The 18,346-nt window shown below is 42.6% G+C and overlaps 1 protein-coding gene across 5 annotated transcripts in view; it reads left to right on the forward strand.

The window, feature by feature from the left end:
* Window positions 1-242: 242 nt before the first annotated feature.
* LOC112234387 overlaps window positions 243-18,346 on the forward strand; it is a 70,567-nt gene continuing 52,463 nt past the window's right edge. For 4 of the 5 annotated variants that reach the window (XR_006084532.1, XM_024402464.2, XM_024402468.2 and 1 more), the window contains exon 1: window positions 322-955. Coding sequence is in view for 4 of the 5 variants with exons in the window: in XM_024402464.2 (XP_024258232.1) it covers window positions 887-955 (69 nt within the window). In the remaining variant the exon portion in view is untranslated. The other variant, XM_024402465.2, reaches the window with a different exon arrangement.

The following is an 18,346-nucleotide window of genomic DNA, read 5'->3' on the forward strand; positions in this document are numbered from 1 at the left end:
TTTTTCATTCTATTCTAATACATTCTATTATTTTATATTTAAACGAAGTAGGCTATTTTATAGTTCAAATTCGAAACTTGACGCACATCATCCTGACAGTTCCCAAATCTATGTAACCCTATTGTTCCTCCAATAGATGAAAATGGGCTGAAATACATTACAGACTTAGGCAGTATATAAACATAAGGCTTATCGTTCCATGAAAACAAGATATGGCTTTAAGAAATAGACAGTCACCCCTCCCTCGACAGAAAAAAACGACATCATTCGGTGGGGAAGCCAATGAAAAAGACGGATCCATAACGGAGAGAAGTAGTATGTATGTTGTAAACTAGCGTGCCATGTAGCCTACATTCGGCTGTGTGTATGTCTGTGAGAATGAGTGCTGTGTGCGTGTCTAAAAGTGAGCAAGTTCAGTAAAAGTAACCTACATAGTTTGCGCGCTGTTCCTACAATTATTTTTGCAAAGTATAGGAGGAGAAAGTCGAAACGACTATGATGTATTCATTTGGGACCTGGGAAACCAACCAGCTACCAGGACTGGCTACGTCGCTACCAAGCTAAATAAACGCACAAGAAGTCGGTTTTAGTTCAAATTCGTCCTAATCCAGCCTGTCACAAATAACGGATTTGGTCGCTATCATGTCAAGATTTTGACCTGCACAGAGTTTATTTTCAACCTGATAGGCTGATTCTTCTCTTCAACAGAAGTTGAGCGTGCCACCTTTGTGTGTGTGGTGTGTGCGTTCATGTGTAAATGTGTGCGACTGATGTGTAAACTGCTGTACATTCGCAATGAATGCACTTTAGTTGTCGCATGGCTTCACACCAGTGTACATTTAGCAACAAAAATAGTTTGGGGAAACCATATTCGTAAAATTTCAGGATGTTGAAGACTCTAACCAAGAAGCTAAGGAGACACTCACTCAACGAGATACATCCCTTTCAGTTCAAGGTAAGCATAATATGTTCACAGTATTGTCGAATTTCCCCCTCCCTCCCTCCCTCTACAGTAACATCGTCCCCCTGTTGAATTACCCTGCCCCCACAGCAACATCCCATCCCACATCCAAAATATAAATTTTAACATTGTTAAGTGCTATTATAATAGTATCATTTAACTAAAATAAAGAATACAACAACCACCGGTTGTGGGTTGGTAGCCAATTGATTGCAGCAACATTTTTGACCCTTCTATATTAATTAGTATTGCATGATGCAGAGTGTTTTTGCTAGGGCCTGTGGTTTTAGGTGAATGACCTGGTTACTTCGAAAGACTACTGCAACCACACACACACACACACACACACACACACACACACACACACACACACTATGTGGGCAGTACAGTATTTGTGCTCCTACTTCAAAATCAGGCATTTAACGTTCAAAGAAATTAGCTGGACACATACTATGTAAAAAATTGCATACTCAGGTGTGTGTGTGTGTGTACAGTTGAAGTCGGAAGTTTACATACACTTTGTTTGGAGTCATTAAAACTCGTTTTTCAACCACTCCACAAATGTCTTGTTAACAAACTATAGTTTTGGCAAGTCGGTTAGGACATCTACTTTGTGCATGACAAGTAATTTTTCCAACAATTGTTTACAAACATATTATTTCACTTATAATTCACTGTATCACAATTCCACTGGGTCAGAAGTTTACATACGAAATTGACTGTGCCTTTAAACAGCTTTGAAAATTCCAGAAAATGATGTCATTGCTTTAGAAGCTTCTGATAGGCTAATTTACATTATGAGTCAATTGGAGGTGTACCTGTGGATGTATTTCAAGGCCTACCTTCAAGCCCAGTGCCTCTTTGCTTGACATCATGGGAAAATCAAAAGAAATCAGCCAAGACCTCCAAACGCCTGAAGGTACCACGTTCATCTGTACAAACAATAGTACGCAAGTATAAACACCATGGGACCACGCAGCCGTCATACCGCTCAGGAAGGAGACGCGTTTTGTCTCCTGGAGATGAACGTACATTGGTGTGAAAAGTGCAAATCAATCCCAGAACAACATCAAAGGACCTTGTGAAGATGTGGGAGGAAACGGGTACAAAAGTATCTATGTCCACAGTAAAACGAGTCCTGTATCGAAATAACCTGAAAGGCCACTCAGCAAGGAAGAAGTCACTGCTCCAAAAAAGCCAGACTATGGTTTGCAACTGCACATGGGGACAAAGGTCATACTTTTTGGAGAAATGTCCTCTAGTCTGATGAAACAAAAATATAACTGTTTGGCCATAATGACCATCGTTATATTTGGAGGAAAAAGGGGGAAGCCGCAGAACACCATCCCAACCGTAAAGCATGGGAGTGCTTTGCTGCAGGAGGGACTGGTGCACTTCACAAAATAGATGGCTTCATGAGGAAAGAAAATGATGTGGGTATATTGAAGCAACATCTCAAGACATTAGTCAGGAAGTTAAAGCTTGGTTGCAAATGGGTCTTCCAAATGGACAATGACCCTAAGCATACTGCCGAAGTTGTGGTAAAATGGCTTATGGACAACAAGTCAAGGTATTGGAGTGGCCATCACAAAGCCCTGACCTCAATCCCATAGAACATTTGTGGGCAGAACTGAAAAAGCGTGTGTGAGCAAGGAGGCCTACAAACCTGACTCAGTTGACTCTGACTCTGTCAGGAGGAATAGGCCAAAATTCACCCAACTTATTGTGGGAAGCTTGTGGAAGGCTACCCAAAACTTTTGACCCAAGTTAAACAATTTAAAGGCAATGCTACCAAATACTAATTGAGTGCATGTAAACGTCTGACCAACTGGAAATGTGATGAAATAAATCGTTCTCTTTACTATTATTCTCACATTTCACTTTCTTAAAATAAAGTGGTGATCCTAACTGACCTAATACAGGGACTTTTTACTAGGATTAAATGTCAGGAATTGTGAAAAACTGAGTTTAAATGTATTTGGCTAAGGTGTATGTAAACTTCTGACCTAGAATGTACATACACACTACCTCAACTGTTGCACACTTGCATGCAGAAATCCATACTCATTCAGGCTGTTTTGACCACCCATAACTGTTGCACGCAAAATAGCTTACATATTGTGGCAAACCTCTTCAAGGTTAGGAGCGTTTGTCACAAACTAAGTGGTAAACTGTCACCAAATCACCCAAGAATGAGAGTTCTTTCGAACAGGACAGTACCTGTGTGTTTGTTTCTCCGTCCTGGTCCACCCAGGCCGTAGGCGTGGTCAAGGATAGCAGGGTTCGGTACACGAATCGGGTTCTCGGTAGGTCCAGGTCCAAACGCCAACAGGTAAGTCCAAAACAATCCAGCTCATACACAGTAAATCCAGCCAATCTCTATAGTCTCTTTCTCTATTGTTCATAGCTCCTTCCAGCACTCTCTCTCCCTCTTCCTGGTTTTTCTTGACCCTTTATCTGTGGGTCGGCTCCACCTTCTGAGGGTTCCCCTTGCTTCTGGGACTTGTAGTTTTGGCGGTCAGCCATTTTGTGATCTGTAGTTCTGACAGGGGTGGCCATTTTAGTGATCGGGCAGAGCCCGTTTATTAGTTCTGCTCTCACATATCTGCCACTTATGACTCGACCCCCTTCTTTGCCACATATCTCTCCCCCTAGATCCGACCCCCTAGGCCGGGCTACCGCAGCAAAATATGCATGCATGCGGGATAACCCATCCACGTTTCCCATTTCCTTCCCTGCTCTGTGTTTCAAGTCAAAATGAAACGGTTGGAGACTCAAAAACCACTGCATCACCCGAGCGTGATGCATGATCTTTAGCCCTATGCATCCAGGTGAGTGGGGCATGGTCACTGATGAGGGTGAAGTGGCGCCCCAGCAGGTAGTACTTCAGACTTTCTAGAGCCCACTTTACTGCCAGCGCCTCTTTCTCAACGACTGAGTAGTTTGTTTCCCGTGGTTCCAGCTTCCTGCTTAAAAACAGGATGGGGTGTTCCACCCCTTCTACCTCTTGGGATAGCACTGCTAATCTCAAAGACAATATTTTACTTGTATACTGTATGTGGCCCATCAAATAAAGCTTTGGCAATTTGCTGGATTACCAGTATTGTATTGAAATCAGACTTTTACAAAATTACCATATGTTTTGAGGCAAATCACAATGTGACCAATATGCTCAAATACTTATGTAGTCCCTTGAACTTTTATACCCTTTTATACTCTGAGGCATCCGTCTGAACCACAAACTCTTTCTCAAAGTCTGGTACCACCAGCACTGGGTTACAGCAGAGAGCCTCCTGTAATGTCCTAAATGCTTTGGTGGCCCTTTCATCCCATTTGACCATGTTTGGCCCTCTGGCTCTAGTCATGTCGGTAAGTGGGGCGGCCACTGTGGCATAACTTGGGATGAACTTCCGGTAGTAACCGGTCAGCCCTAGGAAGGCTCGAACCTGCTTCTTATTTACTGGTTTCGGCCATTCTCCAATTGCCTTCACCTTCTTATGTTGGGGTTTGATTAACCCTCTTCCCACAGTGTATCCCAGATACTCTTTTTCCTCTAACCCCACATAACACTTGGTAGGGTTTGCCGTGAGCCCTGCCTTTCTAAGGGCGTCTAACACTGCCTGTACCCGGAGTAAGTGGGATTCCCAATCTGGGCTGTAGATCCCCACGTCATCTAAATAAGCTGCGGCGTATGCTTTGTGCGGTTTTAGGACTTTGTCCATGAGCCGTTGAAAGGTGGCTGGGGCCCCGTGTAAGCCGAATGGCATGACGGTGTATTGAAACAAACCGTCAGGTGTTGCAAAGGCTGTCTTTTCTTTGGCCCTGGGGGTCAGAGGAATTTGCCAGTACCCTTTTGTCAGATCAAGGGTCGTAATGTACCGAGCATGACCAATTTTCTCCAGTAGTTCTACTCGGGGCATGGTGTAGGCATCAAACTTTGAGATTTCATTTACCTTCCGAAAGTCGTTACAGAACCGCAAAGACCCATCGGGCTTGGAGACCATCACAATTGGGCTAGACCACTCACTATGTGACTCTTCGACCACTCCAGCTGTCAACATTTTCTCAGTCTCTGCTCTAATCGCGGCCCGTCGAGCCTCGGGTACCCGATATGGCCTCATACTCACTTTTCTCCCTGGTAGGGAAACGATATCATGAGCCGTAACCTCAGTCCGGCCAGGTACCTCTGAAAACACATCTGTTTTTCTGGATCAAGGTCTTTACTTCCTGTACTTGCGCTGGGGACAGAGTGGGTGAAATATTTACTTCGGCTGTCTCCTGAATGTGTGTGGGGTATGTGACCATTAGTGTTTCTCTCTCTCTCCATGCTTTTAACAGGTTTATGTGATAAATCTGTTCCTGGGGCCGTCGACCTGGCTGTCGGATCCGATAATTGACTTCTCCTATTCTCTCCAGTACTTCATATGGTCCTTTCCATGTGGCTAGTAGTTTACACTCTACCGTGGGGATCAGCACTAACACCTTATCTCCCGGTTGAAATTCCCTCAGGGTAGCCTGCCGGTTATAAGTGTGCCGCTGGTGTTCTTGTGTTTGTCGCATGTGCTCTCTGACGATGGGCATGACTGTGGCTATCCTGTCTTGCATTGCCGTGACGTGCTCTATGACACTAGTATACGGGGTGGATTGGTGCTCCCAGGTTTCCCGGGCGATGTCTAAGATTCCCGGGATGCCTCCCATATACCAGCTCAAAGGGAGAAAACCCCAGCGAGGCTTGAGGAACCTCTCTAATGGCAAACATCAGATACGGCAACATGCAATCCCAGTTTTTCCCATCCTTTTCGATTACCTTCCTGAGCATTGACTTCAGGGTTCGGTTGAATCTCTCAACCAGCCCGTCCGTCTGAGGATGGTAAACCGATGTCCTCAACTGTTTCACCTGCCACAGTTTACAAAGGTCCGCCATAAGGCGGGACATAAAGGGGGTCCCCTGGTCAGTAAGGATCTCCTTTGGAACCCCTACCCTGGTGAACAAGAGCACTAATTCCTTTGCGATATTTTTGGAAGTCATCGTCCGAAGGGGAATGGCTTCTGGGTAGCGAGTGGCATAATCTAGAATGACCAGAATGTATTGGTGCCCTCTGGCGGATTTGGGTAGTGGGCCCACTAAATCCATCGCTATCCTCTCAAATGGCGTTTCGATTATGGGGAGTGGCACTAACGGGCTTCTAAAAGCTGGTCGGGGAGCTGTTAACTGGCACTCCGGGCACTCTCCACAATGCCGAGCCACTTCAGCTTGAATTCCTGGCCAGTAAAACCTCCTTACAATCCGGTCTCGGGTTTTATCGATACCAAGGTGTCCACCCAGAATGTGCCCATGAGCTAGATCCAGTACTGTCCTCCGGTACCGAGTGGGAACCAACAACTGTTCTACCACATCAACCCCTATTTTCGAGACTCTGTACACCAAACCCTTTTTCATGATGAAGTGGGGAAAACTATTAGGCATCATCCCAACATTTATGGGAGTACCATCTACGACCTGCACATCTGCTCTGGCCTGCTGCAGGGTTGGATCCTGGTTTTGGGCCGTCCCAAAATTAGTCAAGGACCCTGCCAGGTCTGCTGGTTCTAGATCGTCGTCCTCTGGATTCAGATCGACCCCAGCCCCACTAGTACCGGGCTGTTCGTTATCAGCGAGGTTTGCCACTTCATCCTGCTCCTCCCCTACTAGCACCAGTGATGTTGTCCCCTGGGAGACCTCTTTTCTTGGCTTTGGTTGAAGGCCCCATGCTTCTTCCTGCTTGGTCGGGGTTGTTGGCTTCTCAAATATGCCATTCTTGTGGCCTAACTTTGCAAAGTTAGGAAAGTCTCCACCCACTATTACATCATATGGCATCTTTGGGACCACGCCGACCTCATAATCCAGCAGACCGTCCTCTGTTTGTATGCTCACTAAGGCCGTGGGGTACAGACGGGTATCCCCATGAATGCATGTAACACTGATATCCTGTCTTGTATCCAGTTTATGAGTCGGCACTAGGCCTGCAACGACCAGGGTTAGCATACTGCCGGAATCCAGCAGTGCTTCAACCTCTTTCCCTTCAACCTTCACCCTGCACATATGTTTGTTTCTTGATCTTTCAAGTACAGTGGTTACAACAGGACATGCATACCGTATATCATCTTCATTTTCACCAAGGTTACATGGCATTGGCTCTTCTTTAATAGGGCAGTAGGCTGCAATATGTCCTGGTTGATTACAATTGTAACAGATAATAGGGGTTTGGGGGGGAGACCCCCTCGACACCCAGTCCCGGTTTCCGTTTTTTCCCTTAGTGTCTCGGCCTGATTCTGATTCTTTCCTCATGGCCCCACGCTGCTGTGATTTTTGTTGGTAAATGAGATTCCTGTTCATTGTTCTGTCTGTCATAAACTGATGGTTGATGACTGACATTTTAAGACGCAGACGGGGGAAGAAAGTTTGACGTATGGTTTGATTGGGCAGTTTGAGGTAAGTGGTCGAAATTGCGAAACCTCATTTGTTTTGGACCCTTTTAATGCAGTAAAGTGCAGTGATGGGTCAATTGTGAGCTCTCGCGTAATATGCATGGATTTGTTGATTTTTGCGTTGTACTATGTATGCTATCTTGGAATCCTGGAGAGACTGTTTAATGTAGGGTGTGGAGGGACTTTAAATTGTGAATGGGTCACTCGCCTCAACCTCCACCATTGTATAGCAACCAGGTCAAAATTGAATTGAGATTCCAGAATTTGAATTTGAGGCATTTGAATTGAAGTTGTAAACAGGATACAGAATTGCAATTTGAATGAAAGGAAATACAATTTATTCAGTGAAATTCAATGAATTTGTATTCTTTGTTAGATGTCGTACATAAAATTTTGTTGAAACAATGGATTTTCAGGACAAACACTTAAATTATCAAGGAAAACAAAACATGTATGCAAATATAAGTTATTATATTTAATCAATCACTTACATTTTGTTCAATATTGGGAAATACTACAATTTTCAGAATGTATTAATTTAATTCTCAAGTTGACCCCGACTATTAAAGCCTTCCTCAACCAGAAACCGTGGATTGATGGCAGCATTCACGCAAACTGAAAGCGCGAACCACTGCTTTTAATCATGGCAAGGCGACCGGAAACATGACCGAATACAAACAGTGTAGCTATTCAATCCAAGGCAATCAAACAAGCTAAGCGTCAGTATAGAGACAAAGTAGAGTCACAACTCAACGGCTCCGACACGAGAGGTACAGTGGGGAGAACAAGTATTTGATACACTGCCGATTTTGCAGGTATTCCTACTTACAAAGCATGTAGAGGTCTGTAATTTTATCATAGGTACACTTCAACTGTGAGAGATGGAATCTAAAACAAAAATCCAGAAAATCACATTGTGTGATTTTTAAGTAATTAATTTGCACGTAGTTTCACACATCTTCAATGCTCTCTTGTAAGTAGGAAAACCTGCAAAATCGGCAGTGTTTCAAATACTTGGTTCTCCCCACTGTAGTTCAGGTTAATGTATGTAGCCTTCCTAACAATACATGAGGTTTTTAAATTTGGTCAACTTAAATAATATTCATATATTAGCTTTGACCGAAACGCATTTAGATGCATCTGTAAATGATTGGCAAATGAAGATTCATGATATAGTCTACTTAGAAGGGACAGGAATAGTGGGGGTGCAGCACTGTGCATTCAGAATCATAAACCTTTTAAGAGGAGGGATGACCTTATTGTCAAATAGAGGCACTATGGGCTCAAGCACATCTGCCTCACTAGGCATCCATATTGGTGGGATGTGTGTATAGACCTAGCTCTAAAGTGTCCTATCTGGATATGTCCTATCCCAAAAGACAGCAAAGAACCCATTACTCCTGCCAATAGTCAATCTTCACTCAGTAATATATTGGAGGGTATTGTGAGTAGACAAATATGAGAGTACATGGAAAAGAATGATCTGATTACAGCCAATCAGCATGCTTATCCCAAAAAACATTCCACTACCACTGCATTGGTTGACATGACTGACCAGTGGCTCAATGCTAAGGATAATGGCAGGTTTGTGAGTGTACTGTTTTTAAACACCAAGAAAACCAAAGTTATGTTGGTCTGTTCCACCAGGAAAAGGCTTATTTTATAATATACACCATTTAAAAACAGCCAAACTCTATTCAAAACAGTACTCAGTTGGTAAGAGACATTAAGGAAATACTCCACCATCTATGTGTTATCCAGAGAGAAATAAAGAGAAAAAAAAGAGAAATAGGCAAAATAACATTGACTTAGAGCAATAAAGAAATTGAATAATTTATCTGAGCAAACCAGAAACATTTCTAGATATAAATTCAAACAAGACTTTAAAACCATTTAAATATAACACAAAGGACAGTTGTTCTAATCTCTCTTTTTAGACAGTTTTTATCTGGTCAATATGTCAGTGTATTATGTTTGTTTGTAACAGTGTGTTATATTTGAAAATGTGTTTGTATTATAAATTGTATTTGAATGTTTAAGGACTCTTGGAAGATTAGTCCAAATGAGGACTAAGAGATCCTAATCAAAACAAAAATCTACACACAATACTCCATAATGGCAAAGACAAAACAGATTTACACATTTTTGCAAACATGTTAAAAATAAACAGGTGCACCTGAACTCAATTTTGAGTCTCATAGCAAAGGCTCTGAGTAGTTGGGTAAATAATATAATAATAAATAATATTGATTATCTTTGAGATGTTTCTGCAACTTGATTGGAGTCCACCTGGGTGAATTAAATGTATTGGACATGATTTGGAAAGGCACACACACCTGTCTACATCAAGTCCCACAGTTGACAGTGCATGTTAGAGCAAAAACCAAGCCATGAGGTCGAAGGAATTGTCCGTAGTGCTCCGTGGCAGGTTTGTGTCGAGGCACATATCTGCGGAAGGGTATCAAAACATTTCTGCAGCATTGAAGGTCCCCAAGAACACAGTGGCCTCCATCGTTCTTTAATGGAATAGGTTTGGAACCACCAAGACTCTCCCTAGACCATGCCAACCTGGACAAACTGAGCAATGGCGGGATTAGGGCCTTGGTCAGGGAGGTGACCAGAACCTGATGGTCACACACAGAGCTCCAGAGTTCCTCTGTAAAGAAGGGAGAACTTTCCAGAAGGACAACAATCTCTGTAGTACTCCCCCAACCAGGCCTTTATGGTAGTGGCCAGAAGTGCCTTTTAGTGAGAAGTGGCTTACATTGCCAAAAGGCACCTAAAGGACTCTGACCATGAGCAACAAGATTCTGTGGTCTGAGATTGAACTCTTTGGCTTGAATGCCAACCGTCACATCTGGAGGAAACCTTGCACCATCCCTACGGTGAAGCATGGGAGTGGCAGCATCATGCTGTGTGGATGTTTTTCCAGCAGCAGGAACACAGAAACTAGTCAGGATCGAGGGAAAGATGAACTGAGCAAAGTACAGAGAGCCTTCATGAAAACCTGCTCCAGAGCGCAAAATCGGCAGTGTCTCCTACTTACAAAGCATGTAGACGTCTGTAATTTTTATCATAGGTACACTTCAACTGTGAGAGACGGAATCTAAAACATAAATCCAGAAAATCACATTGTATGGTTTTTAAGTAATTAATTTGCATTTTAATGCATGACATAAGTATTTGATCACCTACCAACCAGTAAGAATTCCGGCTCTCACAGACCTGTTAGTTTTTCTTTAAGAATCCCTCCTGTTCTCCACTCATTACCTGTATTAACTGATCCTGTTTGAACTCGTTACCTGTATAAAAGACACCTTTCCACACACTCAATCAAACAGACTCCCACCTCTCCACAATGGCCAAGACCAGAGAGCTGTGTAAGGACATAAGGGATCAAATTGTAGACCTGCACAAGGCTGGGATGGGCTATAGGACAATAGGCAAGCAGCTTGGTGAGAAGGCAACAACTGTTGGCGCAATTATTAGAAAATGGAAGAAGTTCAAGATGACGGTCAATCACCTGGGGCTCCATGCAAGATCTCACCTCGTGGGGCATCAATGATCATGAGGAATCAGCCCAGAACTACACGGCAGGACCTGGTCAATGACCTGAAGAGAGCTGGGACCACAGTCTCAAAGAAAACCATTAGTAACACACTACGCCGTCATGGATTAAAATCCTGAGGCGCACGCAAGGTCCCCCTGCTCAAGCCAGCGCATGTCCAGGCCCGCCTGAAGTTTACCAATGACCATCTGGATGATCCAGAGGAGGAATGGGAGAAGGTCATGTGGTCTGATGAGACAAAAATATAGCTTTTTGGTCTAAACTCCACTCGCCGTGTTTGGAGGAAGAAGGATGAGTACAACCCCAAGAACACCATCCCAACTGTGAAGCATTGAGGTGGAAACATCATTCTTTGGGGATGCTTTTCTGCAAAGGGGACAGGACGACTGTACCATATTGAGGGGAGGATGGATGGGGCCATGTATCGCAAGATCTTGGCCAACAACCTCCTTCCCTCAGTAAGAGCATTGAAGATGTGTCGTGGCTGGGTCTTCCAGCATAACAACGACCCGAAACACACAGCCAGGGCAACTAATGAGTGGCTCCGTAAGAAGCATCTCAAGGTCCTGGAGTGGCCTAGCCAGTCTCCAGACCTGAACCCAATAGAAAATCTTTGGAGGGAGCTGAAAGTACGTATTGCTCAGCGAAAGCCCCGAAACCTGAAGGATCTGGAGAAGGTCTGTATGCAGGATTGGGCCAAAATCCCTGCTGCAGTGTGTGTAAACCTGGTCAAGAACTACAGGAAACGTATGATCTCTGTAATTGCAAACAAAGGTTTCTGTACCGAATATTAAGTTCTGCTTTTCTGATGTATCAAATACTTATGTCATGCAATAAAATGCAAATGAATTACTTAAAAATCATACAATGTGATTTTCTGGATTTTTGTTTTAGATTCCACCTATGATAAAAAATTACAGACCTCTACATGGTTTGTAAGTAGGAAACACTGCCCGGTTTTGCAGGTTATCAAATGCTTGTTCTCCCCACTGTATATGCAGCCCTTTCCTTGTCAAGTGGAGATCAATAGTGCATGTATTCATTATAGTTGAAGTTGTCATGATACACATGTTTGAACATTGAATTAAAATAGCCAGGGAGTTAGTCTGGAATCCTGATACAGTTGCCCGTTGATTTAAAGTTTATCCATCACCATGGAGACTCGTTGATTCGGCCAACGCTTTTCCATCATGGTGGGATAGTTTTTTTTCTCCTTTCCGTGGGGAAGTGATCATTAATTCCAAAATTAGTGTTTCTGAGTTCTCTGCCACTGCTCTTCGCTATTTTCCTTTTGCTTAAAAATTTAAAAACATGCAATAATAGCCCGTGGCCTAGTCCCAGAGGCCTTACCCATTCTATGGACTCTGGAGAAAGTGACATTACGCATAACATATGTGGGCAGTTTCAGTTGAGTTGACATAAAGTCTCAGATGGTGTCCTCACAGCTTCTGATGTTGTCATTCTCCATTATCCCTGAAAAGATTAGATTGTCCCGCATTGATAGACACTGTACATCAAGCAAGGTTTCTTTAAGTTGTTTGTTCTCCCTTTGCAACACCTCCACCTTGCATGAATAGAGTCTTCATTACCTTTCAGTTCCGTGTTCTCTTTTCTTAGATTAATCTGACATTGGCTGAATTCTAGACCGGCACATAATGCATTGACATCCTCTCAAGTTTGGCAAGCCTTTCATTGATGGGTTTTAACAAGTCAACATCCATATCAGTAAACCTCTCGCCAACTCTACATGCACGTCTTCTTGCTTGGGGATGGTTTAGTGCCATCTTTGATACTACTTGGCTTTGGTTTGTTTAGTTGATTGGGTTTATTGTCCTTAACAGTGCTTGAATCCTATGAAACCAGCGACATTTCTTTGAGCTCGTAAGTATCTCTTGTCAATGAATCGTTCAAGCTCTTCAATGGATTCTGAATCATCCAGTGTGTTTGCAGGCAGAGTAAAACACATAACAAAACAATAGATGTATCTTTCCGGACCTGTACAGGCCATCAAATACACGCAATATTTTTTTTTAAACAATTGTTTACTCACTCGTGGTTGAAGGAAGTGCTTGTGTTAGAGGATAAGAGAAACACTTTTTGGTTAGCGAGTTTTCAGTAGTGAAGCGACAGTTGATACATTTCATGTTTATTTAATCCTAGAGCTTCAAGAACACTGTCCTTGTGAGTTCAGTGCCTAGATTGATGAGGAACATGTATTTAATCCATTTTAGAATAAGGCTGTAATGTAACAATGTGGAAAAAGTCAAGGGGTCTGAATACTTTCCGAATGCACTGTACATGTCAAATCAAATTTAATTGGTAAGTTGACATCTTATTTCCAATAGTTCCTCCCGGCTGTATGTAATAAGACTTCAGATTTCCTGGGGTTACGGTGTAAGAAATAATACATAAAAAAATAAAAAATACTACATAGTTTCCTAAGAACGCGAAGTGAGGCGTTAGAATCACCTTTTGGCAGCCATTTATAACAAATCTATCTGTGAGTCTTTCCATAACGTGATTTAATTTTTTTTTTTTAAATGTACCTTTATTTAACCAGGCAAGTCAGTTAAGAACACATTCTTATTTTCAATGACAGCCTGGGAACAGCGGGTTAACTGCCTGTTCAGGGGCAGAACGAAAGATTTGTACCTTGTCAGCTCGGGGGTTTGAACTCACAACCTTCCAGTTACTAGTCCAACACTCTAACCACTAGGCTACCCTGCCGCCCCACTTGCAGGCACAAGTGCTTGAAAATATCAAGGGTGGCACTCAATGATGTGGTGTTTTGGATTTCCCCCAACATAGCACTTTGTATTCAGGACATAGAGGTTAATTTTGCCTCATTTGTTGCAGTTTTACGTAAGTGCCTTATTCTGTACAGGCTTCCTTCTTTTCACTCTGCCATTTAAGTTAGTATCAACAACATTGTTGATCCATCCTCAGTTTCTTTTCTCTCACAGCCATTTAACTCCCATTGACCTCGTGGTTAAATTGCTGAGGGGTTTCTTTCCTCTCCGGCAACTGAGTTAGGAAGGACACTTGCATCTTTGTAGTTACTGGGTGTATTGATACACCATCCAGTGTAATTAACTTCACCATGCTCAAAGGTATATTCAATGTTAGCTTATGTTTTTTTTACCCATCTACCAATAGGTGCCCTTCCATGGTCTTTGTTTTTGAATCTGTGTTTGAAATGTACTGCTCGACCTGAGGGACTGCTCGACCTGAGGGAAAATGATTGTATGTGTGGAGTACAGATATGAGGTAGTCATTTAAAAAATCATGTTAAACTATATTGCACACACAGTGAGTCCACACAACTTATGTCACTTGTTAAGATCATTTTGAATCTTGAACTTATTTATGCTTGCCAAAAAATAGTTATACTTTCACATTATAGGGTATTATGTGTAGGACAGTGTCCCAAAATCAGAATGTAAACCATTTTAAATTCAGGCTGAAAAGGTCAAGGGGTGTGAATACTTTCTGATGGCACTGTATATATAATTTAGCAGTCATTTTTGTCCAATGATAGGCTGGATGTCATTTATCGCAATATTGCTTGGATCTATCTAATCTCCACCAAGTGCATAGGGTATCGGCTCGATTTGGGACTGGGCGTTAGTGGTAGTCAGTAAGTTTACGTTACACACACATGCGCGCACACACACAATAATGTGATTGCTAAAGGGAATGTTAACAGTAACTTCCAAGGGTAAGGGATGCACGATGTATCGGTGAACATGTCGGAATCGCAGGATATTAGCTGAAAATGCCAACATCGGTATCGGCCCGATGTCTAGTTTAGTTTAACGCTGATGTAGAATAAAAACTTAAAGAAACGTAAAACAAACAAAGCTCAGACGTGGGGCAAAAAGTATTTATACCTACTTGATAACGTCATAGAATAAATTAACAAAATGAGAAAAGAAAATCCAGAAAATAAAGAAACAAGTAAAACAAACAAAAAGAGTGGTCAGTACTCTATTCTGAAAAAATTCAGATAACCCAGAAATTTTTAACATAAAAAACACATCCTGGAAGAGACTGAATGTGTCCAGCTTACACCCCTTCAACCAGACATGCTTTATCTAAAAAGTTCAACAAAAAGCAAATCATAGAGAAAGCAGACTATTGCAATCATCTCTGATGAGTGGTCAAATATTCGTGGGCAAGAAATAATTAACTACGTAATCTCCACCCCTCAACCAGTATTCTACAGGAGCACAGACACAAGGGACAACACACACCAGTCTTTCCATTGCAGATTAGCTGAAGGCAGTCATCAATGACCTTGGACCACAGAAGATATTTGCTTTGGTGACAGACAATGCTGCGAATATGAAGGCTGCTTGGTCTAAAGTGGAGTCCAACCCTCACATTACACCCATTGGCTGTGCTGCTCATGCATTGAATCTGTTCCTCAAGGACATCATGGCATTGAAAGCAATGGTTACACTACAATAGAGCCAAGGAAACATCAAGTAATAGCAACAATCTACCTCACCAAGCAAAATTAGAAGAATAAGAGCACCACATTGAAGCTACCCAGCAACACCCGTTGGGTTGGTGTTGTCATCAATGTTTGACATGTCTCCTGGAGGGGAAGGAGTCTCCAAGAAATGGCGATATCACAGTCTGCCAATATGGACAGCCCCATCAAGAGGATCCTCCTGGATGTATTTTGGGAGAGATTGGTAAGCAGCCTGAAACTCCTGAAACCTAGTGGTTCCTCCTTTTAAAAATTGAGAGCTTACCCTGTGGGACTTAGAGGTAATTTGTGGTTTAGTATGGTACCCTATATCACCACTTCATTCCACCAGACCAGCGCAAGGGGCAGTTAGCATAAGTCAGTGCTTTTGGGTTCTACTGTGTGTCCTAACTGACAATGAATGGGCGACATAAACCTAAATAGAAACTGATAATTGTGCACAACTTAATTAAGTATTACTTACTTAAACTTTTACACTGTTTTTTAGATAATTTTATTTTGTTAGGATTATTTTGGTCTTACTGTAGGCAACTCCCGATCGCTCCTGTTATACAGTGCCTGAGAGGCACAACGGTCTAAGGCGCTGCATAGCTGTGGCTTTATTTACAAATTAGTAACACGTTCTCACCCCATGTTCAAGAATGACCTTTTTCTCGCACATTTTACATTATTTGGAAACAAAATCATCTCCTAAATGTTATTTTTTTTAAACAAAGCTGTTATTAATTTAGAATTAGATCAAATCCTTTTGGAAATTCTCACAGATCTATTATTAACCCTGTTATTAGCAGGACAATATATATTGTTCATGGCTCCCAAGTGGCGCACAATGGGATTGCCTTGCAGTTCTCCAGCTGTATCCACTGAAAACGTGCAAGGGTTAGGGCAGGGGGCACGGGATGAACCGCAGAGCCGCGCACAGAAGACCGACCGAGCCCATGGGGAAGGGAGGAGGAAGGGGAATGGGGGGGTAGACCCCCTACCCCGCCAAACTGGCAACACTTTAAGGGGCATTGCACTAATAACGGCGCTGACAAGGGAAACATTCCCGCTTTTCTGTTCTTAGTGCCAGTCTGCACATTCAAACTAAAACAATGTAACTAAGTCTTTATGCTTTCGTTGATAAAATAATGATAAAATACTCTTTCAAAATGCCGATGTTTGTTTATTTAGTTATGGATCCATAATGAATTACTATGGGAATAAATCTCAATGAATTACAGAAATATTCTGTATGTAATTATTGGCGGAGAGTCACGTCATATTTTTTGATATACTGTAGGGCGACATGAGTCTCACTAGCGTTGAGTAATGTGCTGTTAAAAGTGGTGTAAGTCCTTATTTAAAGAGCATATTGAAGTTAGAAGCGATAGCCTACAACTTTTTTAGCACCGTTTCACGCTGCTCTGAGACAAGCATGGGGACTGGTCTTGATAAATCAGTGAGATTTTTATTTTCACCGAATCTCAGTTTGGGTATTGGTTAGACTAGAATTGGGAAATAGAAATGTTATGCTCTTAGTGTAACTTTTATTTAACTAGGCAAGTCAGTTAAGATCAAATTCTTATTTACAAGGACAGCCGACTCCTTCCTCCCCATCGGGGAATTGAACCCCGGTCTCCCGCATGCCCGCACGACACAGGGATTCTTTAGCTAAACAGCCCAGTACTATACTCCTGACCGTCACTTTGTACAGCACCATATTTTATGTTCCATCCTAACAGACACCCAGAAGGTTTTTTGTTTTTCTTGGAATAGAAACGCCATAATGTTAATCTAATTAAGCAAGTACCGGTCAAAAGTTTGGACACACCTACTCATTCCACGGTTTTTCTATACTTTTACTATTTTCTACATTGTAGAATAATAGTGAAGACATCACAACTATGAAATAACACATATGGAATCAGTTAAGAACAAATTCTTATTTACAAGGACAGCCTACTCCTTCCTCCCCGTTGGGGAATTGAACCTCCCACGTCTCCCACGTTCCCGCATTCTCTAGTACAGGCTATCAAATGCTTCTCAAAGATGCCCTCGGGTGGTCAAACTAGCATTAATTGTACCAGTAGGTCACACTTTTAAATAACACTCCATAGAATTCTGTGGCACCATGCAAGCTGCGCAGCAGTACGCTGCAACTTTTAACGGAGGGACCACTGTATAGCAGTTGCCATTGAATAGATTGAAGGAGACAGTGCCATCCTGTCTGATGTTCTGACTCTGCTTGCAGATGTAAGGGGAGAAATCCGTACTGCCATGCCCACTTCACTGTTGCTCCAAGCAGAGGAAACTGCAGTTCTGAAATGCATCAAAAAGCATGGAGCCCATACATGCCACAGCTTACATGTTGGACCCCAAGTATTCTGGCAAGAGCATCCTGTCTGGTGCAGAGATCAACAAGGCATATGGTGTCATCACTACCGTGTCTCACCACCTTGGCCTGGATGAGGGATGGGTTCTTGGCAGTCTGGTGAAGTGCACTTCCAAGAAAGGGCTTTGGGATGGAGATGCAATATGGCAGTTGTGCTAACATATCTCATCAGCCACCTGGTGGAAGGGACTTTATGGATCTGAGGCTCTTTCCCATGTTGCCTCCATCCTCCAAATCCCAACAACATCATCCACCTCAGAGCACAACTGGTCCTTATTTGGGAACACACACACCAAAGCACGCAACAGGCTGACCAGGTTGAAAATTTGGTGGCTATCGAGTAATCCTCAACAGGGTTGGAAAGTGACAGTGAAGAAGAGGCCTCAGTCTGATGTTCAAGAGATGGACATTGATGTCCAGGGAGAAGACATGGAAGCCTGAGAGGAAGACAACCAAAGCTTTAGTATAGGAACAATCATT

This window comes from Oncorhynchus tshawytscha, linkage group LG11 (genome assembly GCF_018296145.1).
Source record: "Oncorhynchus tshawytscha isolate Ot180627B linkage group LG11, Otsh_v2.0, whole genome shotgun sequence".
In the NCBI taxonomy this organism is placed as follows: Eukaryota; Metazoa; Chordata; class Actinopteri; order Salmoniformes; family Salmonidae; genus Oncorhynchus; species Oncorhynchus tshawytscha.